This window comes from Carassius carassius, chromosome 10, assembly GCF_963082965.1.
Source record: "Carassius carassius chromosome 10, fCarCar2.1, whole genome shotgun sequence".
Classification (NCBI taxonomy): Eukaryota; Metazoa; Chordata; class Actinopteri; order Cypriniformes; family Cyprinidae; genus Carassius; species Carassius carassius.
The window spans coordinates 12880133-12889834 of NC_081764.1; the positions used below are offsets into that span (position 1 = coordinate 12880133).

Sequence of the window (9702 nt, forward strand, 5' to 3'; positions counted from 1 at the left end):
CCTTCACTCTTCTGATGGCTCTCTCAACAAGAATTCGAAGACGAGCTATGGCTTGTGTTCTCTCTGCATTTTCTTTGCTGAACTGAGCTGCTGTTTTAAAAGGTGGTATGATGAGTTTGGCCCCCCGTTCTGCCAGCATCTTTTCAATGGTGAATCCTTTGTCAGCCATACAAGCATCACCAGGCTCCAGCAAGTCAAGAATCCCTGACTGTTTTGTCAACTCTTGATCAGAGATGGAACCTGTGTACAGGCTGGAAACAAATGTAACTGCTCCGCAAGGAGCAATACCGATCAACCCCTTGAAGGTAGTGGTGTTTTTATACGAGGAGAACACCTCAGACTGGAGCGTGAGTGAAGATGGATTCTGGCATCTTATCTCTGTGCAGTCAATGATGACCCTCACCTCTGGACAAAACTGCCTAAATTTGTCTGGCAATGTGGCATTCACTTGCTCCCTGCTCATCCATATGGGCAGTGATCCCAGGACAAGATAAAGATAATTGGCCCAAGTTATGATGATGCGGCTAACAGTGGAGACACTTACTTTGAAAATGTCAGCCAACACTTTCTCCTTCAGTCCTGCAGCAACACGACATGAGTACAAAAAAAACTCATCAATCAGTGGCAAGCTGCGGTGATGACTGTGAGAAGCTTCCACAGCAGTTGCCTGTCCTTTCTTCTGGGCCCTAGACCAGTAGACCAGCATGGATGTTGAGGGCTCAATAGACTTCCAGAATGCTTGGAAGACCTCTTCAGATGGAAACCTGGTGTAAAAACGTATGTCTTCATCTGAAGCACAGAATCTCTGAAACTGGGACAGAGAGTGGCCTATTCTCAGCTGCATGACCTCACTTTCCAGTTTTCTGACTTCAGCTTCCAAATCCTGTATTCGTGCAGCTGCTGCATCCTGTGCACCTAGATTCACACACACAAAAAAAGTTTATTACAGTGGCAAACCATTATTAATTACTTATGTTAACAAAAATTATTATAGCTACATATTATACCTAAAATTAGATATTTGCCCACTCTGACCCTGTGTCCATATCTCAAAGTTGTTGTTCAGTAATACAACCTGCCTGATTTACAAATTCATATATATATAATTATCTGGCTATTTATTATGATTCAAAACAAATGTTTATTATAATGGTAATTTTAGATCATTTTAAGACTTTGTTTATCTTAATTTTATTAATTTTATTACTGCTCAGTTGTGGCAGCATTAATTTGAGAAATAAAGTATGCTGATATCTTCCTGGAACAGTAATTTGTGTCAAAATGTATTAAAATGATAATATGACTTGAAAGTGAAAGGACATAAATGTAATAAAGGCTTTAATAATATATTTAATATAATATAACATAACGGGAAAGTTGCATAATAATTTGTTTTTAGAAATGCATAAACATAACGTTAACTTTACCTGGAAGAGGAGTGACTGCATAGTCATGATCTGCTTCAGCGGTCACCTCAGTAACCACTTCATCGTCTTGGGTGTCGTCAGATGGTATGGTTTGAACTCTAACTCGTTTGTAAACAGACTCACGTGAAGTTTCTCCCCAGTTGTTCCAAATAAAGCAGGACGGGACAACCCCTTTTCTAAGGCGCTTACGGCCAGTAGCGGCAGTGTAATCATCACTGATAAAGTGCCGGCTACACACAAATGTGCTGCCTCTAAGGATCGTAGCCTTCGGTCCTTCTACTCGTCTAATAGCATGTATCCACTTCTTTCTCAGACATTTATCGCTAGGAAAACCATGAAAACTTAAATATGGTTGCCGCTGCTTATTATTTTTACAATAAGGGACACTACAGTAACACGTCGATGTAGCTTCAGCCATTGTTATTTTGACCGGAAGTCACTTTACACAACAAACGCTGAACCGGATGTGCGTTCTAACTTCCGTGAAAAAGGCCTATTGCAGCTCTTAACTCATTTTTAACACATTTATTATCGCTGGCTTCACAGAACCTACAACTATGGCGGAGGTAAGAGAAACATTACAAAATGCAGCATATAATGCACTTGAGCGGTCAGTGTAATCTTTTAGTTAAATTAAATTTCATTTCATTTCTAATTTTAAATATTTAAACGATGACGTGTTTTTAACGTTCAGCCCTGAATACTTAGGGCGCCCAATTTGAATGTGTTAGCAGCTTGCAGCTAACTTGTTGTCTGAGCGCCAAACTCAAATGCAGTATATTTCTAGTCTGCTTTTATTAAAAAACGCCAGCAATGCCTAATAAATCATAACCCATCGCACAAAGTTATTTCTAGTCTCATTCATTCTCATTCAGGTTATACTAGCTTTAACACCTTTGACTCTTGACTGTAGATAATTCATAGTCAGATTCAGGTCATATATCATGGTTTTTACTTATGGTTTTTGTTCATATAATTAAACTCTCGGCATTAAAATATCTTATTTTCTTCCCAGCCCTCCTTAAGTGGTCCAGGCTCTGAAGGTAAAGATTTCAGTTATTTTTATTTTACTAGCAATAACAAAATTAATGTAGGCTGCCTCAAAGCTCACATTTATATGAATGTGTAGTATCATTAGTGAACATTTAATATAGTGTGGGTAGATATTTTTAGTTTGTATCTCTCTCTCTGTGTATAGAATAGATAATTATATCAATATAAAAAATAATAAATATAATAATAATTATTGTTAAATAGGAGCACATGGAGTGGTCCAGCATGAGGACAGAGACTTTGATCCTTCAGCAGACATGCTCGTACATGACTTTGATGACGAGCAAACATTGGAAGAAGAGGAAAGGCTGGAGGGAGAGACCAACTTCAGTGCTGAAATTGATGACCTCACTCGAGTATGGACCATCAGTTTTTTTATTTTTATTTTAATACATTTGTTTGTGATGATATCATGAGGCACGTTAAATAAACTTCACAGTTCTTGTCTTGATTCATGACTTTACTACTCTCTTTACTACTCTCTGGTTTGGTAGGAGGGTGAGATGCCCATTGAGGAGCTTCTGAAATTGTATGGCTACAGCACTGGTGGGTCTCCAGAGGAGGAGGAGGAGGAGGGAGACATTCAAGAGGAGGATTCTTCAGAGATTAACTGCAGCAGCCATAGTAAACTCAAAGTAAAGATCTCCATGAAAACAATGAATCTGTATGTTTTTGTATGCATAAGCATAGTAAAATCAACCAATCGTTGTTGTGGCTGTCAGGAGCTTTCAGATCAAGAGGATGAGGACGTGCAGTCGCCTGGTGAGGAGCCTCCGTCCTGCAGTGTTTCTCACAGGACAGCGCAGCTCCTCTACCCTCGGCCATCCAATTACTTTAAAGGTATGATCAGAAAAACAATATAGCATGCTACATATGTATGAAAGCTTGTTTCCTCCATGATTCCTCTCTTTAATTTTGAATATTGTGGTGAAAGCAAAAAACTATTTTGTAAACTCAAAATCTATAGGGGAAAAAAAGTCAGAAATGTAATAATTCGAATTTTGAGAAAAATGTCAGGATTGCTAGTCAGGATTACTTTTTAATTAAAATATTTTTTACAATTTTTTTATTTTTTATCCCATGCAGACCATGGCAAAAACAGGTTTCCGTACACAAATCAGCATCACACACTATATTATTTATTACATAATTTCAAATGTAACAAATGTACACTTATGTTAATTAATTATTTCTTGTTTTTCATGTAGTACATGCCTGGTAGGACCAGCAGATGGTGATAGTGATTCAGTCTAACCCCCAATTTCCACCAGATGCGTAACGGCTCCGCTGCGTGACTGCTCCGTGTTCCGTCGTCCGTCAATACCCACCAGGTCCGTATTTGTTGCGTAATGGCTGCGGTCATGACTGACAGCTGACGTCACGATGCCCCATGTAATCTCGCGAATTCTGGTGTGATCGCGCGATATGTAGTTTCTATAAACAGAACTACCAAACCAGGAACAGTTTTCCATCCGAAGGAGTATAGGATTGAACTCTTTTCTTTTCTCTTTTCATTTCTTCATCCATCGTGTCAACAGGGTTAAAACTTCAACAAGCCTGTCTCCGCCCATTATGACGTTTTCAAGGTGTAGTGTAGGGAAATATGAGCGCGGTGTATTTTATTTTGAAAATTAAACGGATCTTTTATTTTGTTTCTGGCTGTTCTGTTTTGTCACTCGACTTCCTGTCCTGCGTACTCTGCCCTGTAGTGCTGCGGAGCGCTCCGGCATCCGGCAAAAATAGAAGCTCTGCGTTTCTGGTCCGGAGGGCTGCGGATCGCCGGAGTCGGAACGCAGCTGTAACGCATTCAGTTGAAATACACTCATTGACTTTAATGGAAACCTACTGACTCCGCCGCCGTGACGGAGCCGTAACGCAGCCGTTACGCATCTGGTGGAAATTGGGGGTAACTAGATCAGGCTCCATGTGACTTTTTGTTTTATAGGGGATGAGGAAGAATCTGAAGATGATGATTATATTCCATCTGAAGATTGGAAGAAGGTAGATTTTAGATTGTTGTTTTTTTTCCTTCCTTTCTTTTTTTTTTAAGATTTCAAACATGGATTTTTTTTCTTCTGTCATTCTTAGGAGATAATGGTCGGTTCAATGTATCAAGCACAGACTCCTGCTGGCCTTAACAAATATAAGGACAATGAAAAAGGTGACAAAACTGAATGATATGCTTATTTAGATGTGATGTGTATATATTTAACACATGTTATATGTACACTTTTTTTGTTTTTCATCTGCTTGTCTCCTATAAATGTAGTGTACGAGAATGATGATCAGCTTTTGTGGAATCCGGAGTTAATTCCAGAAGAAAAGGTTGTTGAGTTTTTAGCCGAGGCTTCTAAATGCAGCGAAGAGGAGACTGGTGTCCATGCAATTCCTGAAGGATCTCACATCAAAGACAATGAACAGGCAGGTCACCATCCAATGACAAATTTACTTAAATCATATCAACGATTCCCTTTTGACATCATGTTGTAATAGGAATTTCTTTGCTTAAATTTCAGGCTCTTTATGAATTGTTTAAATGCAACTTTAATGCAGAAGAAGCTTTAAGAAGACTGAAATTTAATGTAAAGTCTACCAAAGGTGAGTGAGTGTTTGTGTGTGTGTTAAAGATGATGTTAGTAAATATTACAGGGTTTCTTAATTCATCCACAAGCCATCCACAAATTGAGTGCATTACAATACTGAAGTATTTTGTCAAATACATAAAAAAAGTAATAGAGACTGCTTAAAAGTTGTATTTTCAAACATCAAAGTGTTGCTAATACAACTAATTTTGTGTTCTCTAGAACATATCTATGAATTGTGTTCCCTTCAGTTTAATTCCTTACATTTTCGGTCACACTTTTAGTTTGGGGACCAATTCTCATGATAAACTATGACTTTGGCCTCAATAAGGTTCTAAATATTTAAGTGTATTAACAGCTTCAGAATGTCATTTTTGGGAAGTGTAAAATGCTCCAAGGAGCTCTCAGCACGTCAGTCAACATCCACTCAATGTGTCAAATCAACTAAAGTCTCTCTCTCCCTCAGAGGACATGTCAGTTTGGACGGAAGAGGAGTGTCGAGGTTTTGAGCAAGGACTCAAGACTTACGGAAAAGATTTTAGCTCGATACAAGCAAATAAGGTTACTGTTTAATCACATTCCCCATTTTAAAACCTAATAGGATGGTATATGACTGCTGTGTTTGATTAGAGTAATCAATTAGTGAACTTGGCTGTTTTTATTGTTCACTTAGGTAATTGTTACTTAATTCAATTTTCCAGGTGAGAACTAGATCTGTAGGGGAATGTGTGGCCTTTTATTACATGTGGAAGAAATCTGAGCGTTATGATTTCTTTGCACAGCAAACCAAGCTTGGAAAAAGAAAATGCAGTCTTCGTCCTGGAGTTTTGTAAGTCACTCATCAACACTGTGTGGTACATTAAAGGTCACTAGTCTATGTCCTCTAATTAAACTGTGTGGGTATAGAATCAGATGCTGTTTAAGGTCATATCCTGCCTGGTGTTTGTTTGGCATTACAGGGATTATATGGAGCGTATTTTGGATGAGAGGGAGAGCTCTGAGTCCAGTGGATCTTCATCTTCCCTTCCCAAATCTTCCAACAACAGCAAACACCCATCAGAGCCAGAGAGTGACTCAAATGCACAGAATGGTCATCATCAGACTATAAAAAACACATTTTTAACTATATATATATATACACTCACCTAAATGATTATTAGGAACACCTGTTCAATTTCTCATTAATGCAATTATCTAATCAACCAATCACATGGCAGTTGCTTCAATGCATTTAGGGCTGTGGTCCTGGTCAAGACAATCTCCTGAACTCCAAACTGAATGTCAGAATGGGAAAGAAAGGTGATTTAAGCCATTTTTGGGCTGGTCTGAGTATTTCACAATCTGCTCAAATTACTGGGATTATTACGCACAACCATTTCTAGGGTTTACCAAGAATGGTGTAAAAAGGGAAAAACATCCAGTATGCAGCAGTCCTGTTGGCGAAAATGCCTTGTTGATGCTAGAGGTCAGAGGAGAATGGTCTGACTGATTCAAGCTGATAGAGGAGCAACTTTGACTGAAATAACCACTCGTTACAACAGAGGTATGCAGCAAAGCATTTGTGAAGCCACAACACGCACAACCTTGAGGCGGATGGGCTACAACAGCAGAAGACCCCACCGGGTACCACTCATCTCCACTACAAATAGGAAAAAGAGGCTACAATTTGCACGAGCTTACCAAAATTGGACAGTTGAAGACTGGGAAAATGTTGCCTGGTCTGATGAGGCTCGATTTCTGTTGAGACATTCAGATGGTAGAGTCAGAATTTGGCGAAAACAGAATGAGAACATGGATCCATCATGCCTTGTTACCACTGTGCAGGCTGGTGCTGGTGGTGTAATGGTGTGGGGGATGTTTTCTTGACACACTTTAGGCCCCTTAGTGCCAATTGGGCATCGTTTAAATGCCATGGCCTACCTGAGCATTGTTTCTGACCATGTCCATCCCTTTATGACCACCATGTACCCATCCTCTGATGGCTACTTCCAGCAGGATAATGCACCATGTCACAAAGCTCGAATCATTTCAAATTGGTTTCTTGAACATGACAATGAGTTCACTGTACTAAAATGGCCCCCACAGTCACCAGATCTCAACCCAATGGAGCATCTTTGGGATGTGGTGGAACGGGAGCTTCGTGCCCTGGATGTGCATCCCACAAATCTCCCATCAACTGCAAGATGCTATCCTATCAATATGGGCCAAAATTTCTAAAGAATGCTTTCAGCACCTTGTTGAATCAATGCCATGTAGAATTAAGGCAGTTTTGAAGGCGAAAGGGGGTCAAACACTATTAGTATGGTGTTCCTAATAATCCTTTTAGACAGTGATTTTTTTTTTTTTCTTCATTAAGTGACACTTTGTGGAGTTAACCCCTATAAGATCTCATATTAAATGTATTATGTGTTTTTAACAACATTAAATATCAAATGTAATCTTGTTGATTTTACAGGTGTAGGGAGCCATTCCTCTGAGCCGCTTCTTTGTGTCACAGATGAGAAATCTCAGGCAAACGGTTCTGCCAAGTGTCCAGATATTTCCACAGCAAAGTCAGCACCCTGCTCTAACCATGAAGCCAGCAGCCTGAGCACACAAGTCATGGAGATCACAGTCAAACAGGAGGAAGATGAACGACCTCCTAAAAGGCTTAGGACTGACACCCTGTTTTTAGCATAAAGGTAGCTGTGTGTGGGAATTTCAGGGATGCAAATGAAGAACATTTCTGTTCTCTTACATTACCGTCACTGAGCTCAGTTCATATCTCAAACACTCATTATTGACTGTCATATCAGACAGTCATCTCTGTAGCACTATTTATTACTATAATACTGTAAATATTTGAAATCTAAAAGAATGATAAAATAATACACTTTTGTGTTAGGAACATTTTGAATAATTCAGGCGGTTGCAACACTGCAACATTCCATTCTTTTCATTTTGGGTATTTCCTACTTGACCAAAGTGAATGGTTGATATTGGTATTTTAACACAAAAAGCATTTTTAGAAGCTATATCCTCTTTATATGAAAAACTGACCTATTTTTGTATTTGATAGCTATTTATTTTTTTAAATCAGATATTGGTGATGCATGAGGCCAAAATACAGAGTATATTTGTATTAAGCCGGAGTGAGTAATGTTAAATTTAAAAGGCAATGCAGAAATGATGGGTGCTATTTATTCATTTTCTCACTGATAATGTCAACCCATACCTAAGAAAGCAATTTTTTTTTTTTTTTACATTTTTGTAGGAGCTCTGTTATACCTGTCAAAAATGGTAGAGTAAAATGGATTCTACAGTTTCCATAAATTTGTTGTGATCCATGTCTGCATAGCTTAGGAAAATCAGTACAGAAACATTACAGGGTGTCAAATAGATGCCAGTTTCAATTAGTGAACTACTCATTCATTAAACTCGGATTATTTACTCAAATCCATAGTCTTTTGTGATTACTGTAATGTCACCTCGTTACCACATTTTAGTGGATTGGATTGTACGCTGAATAAATCTATCAAGCTGTTCTTTTTTTGAAGAATCTGCCTTTTCTTGTGTTTTGTTTTTATCTGCCATCCTGTATTTCATAAGGTCTGACTGGGTTCACAGCAAGAAAAGTGACCTTCGTGTGGTCAAAGAGCCTTTGTTTGTTTGTTGCCCATTCATATACCTGAACAGCAGGTGTCAGTGTTGCTATTAATATAGCTGGAAACAAATAGAAACCCATTCATTGCTTGTATAATCTCAAACACATTATTTCACAGAACAGGGCAACATGGGCTTAAATGTACGAAGGACTAAATGGTAATCTATGAGGACCACATACAATGCAATCTTAGCATTGCCATCCAAAGACAGTAAATATGAAAAATAAACAAAAAATTTAAATGGTAATTCACTCACCTCATGAGGTCCCCAAACTATGAACACTTTTTGACTAATTGCACCAGCTTTACTACAACGTGGTTATTACAATACTTGTTTGTCTAAAATAAGTAGAGAATTTATTTTCTGCTTTTTAATATTAGTTTTTTTTTCTTTTTCTGAGAGCCACAGGAGAAAACTAATGCCACATATCAAGTTGTGCATCTTAGGACCGAAGTTTCAGTTTGTATATACAGAGTGGAACAGAGGCAGAACATGAGTGCGCATGAGCTGCTGAAATGTCCCTGGAATACTAAACGCAAAGTTTACCGTTTGGCTTCACAAAAGCATTGCAGCTTTGTTCTACAGACGTACTGTATCTGGTCGTCACTCTTTGGGGGACACTGGAGACCCCTCAGCTGCTTTCTCCATTCACACTGGAAGAGTGTAGTTCACAATAGAATAAAATACAACTGGAGAGCCAACACACGACACAGATGTGAAGATGAATAGTGCATTTTGAGACAATATGAGAGAATGAAAAACAAACAAAACAAAGCCCTACATGGTGGAGCAGTATGGATAAAGTATACTGACTTATATATTTATTGTATTTACATAAACAGGGAGGCAAGGGAGGCAGTACTCGTCTCCTCAAAACATAGAAGAAAACAAAACATTCATAGTACAAAAATAAAACAAAGTCCATATTTCAAAGTATAACATTAAAAAAGTGTACACATCACTCGTTTTCTGAAGTAACACTGTCCAACAGCAAC

The 9702-nt window shown here is 38.5% G+C and overlaps 1 protein-coding gene across 2 annotated transcripts; it reads left to right on the top strand.

Annotated features, from left to right (window-relative positions):
* The first annotated feature begins 1939 nt into the window (after positions 1-1939).
* Positions 1940-7882, top strand: LOC132151813 (mesoderm induction early response protein 1-like). Of its 2 annotated transcripts, none has more exons than XM_059560194.1 (13): positions 1940-1993; positions 2443-2470; positions 2685-2836; positions 2975-3115; positions 3203-3320; positions 4426-4481; positions 4569-4641; positions 4750-4901; positions 4997-5078; positions 5529-5623; positions 5764-5891; positions 6022-6152; positions 7518-7882. In XM_059560194.1, the coding sequence occupies exons 1-13, from the start codon at positions 1985-1987 to the stop codon at positions 7739-7741; spliced, it is 1389 nt and encodes a 462-aa protein (XP_059416177.1). In that variant the 5' UTR covers positions 1940-1984; the 3' UTR covers positions 7742-7882. The 2 variants fall into 2 exon arrangements, with proteins under 2 accessions (XP_059416177.1, XP_059416178.1); XM_059560195.1 differs by having other exon boundaries at positions 5845-5891.
* Positions 7883-9702: the final 1820 nt, after the last annotated feature.

What these genes read in the sequence shown, in the direction of transcription:
- LOC132151813 (XM_059560194.1), top strand. An exon ending in AAATTGATGACCTCACTCGA is followed by an intron (nt 2,837 to 2,974) that starts GTATGGACCATC and finishes CTGGTTTGGTAG; the next exon opens with GAGGGTGAGATGCCCATTGA. An exon ending in TAATGTAAAGTCTACCAAAG is followed by an intron (nt 5,079 to 5,528) that starts GTGAGTGAGTGT and finishes TCTCTCCCTCAG; the next exon opens with AGGACATGTCAGTTTGGACG.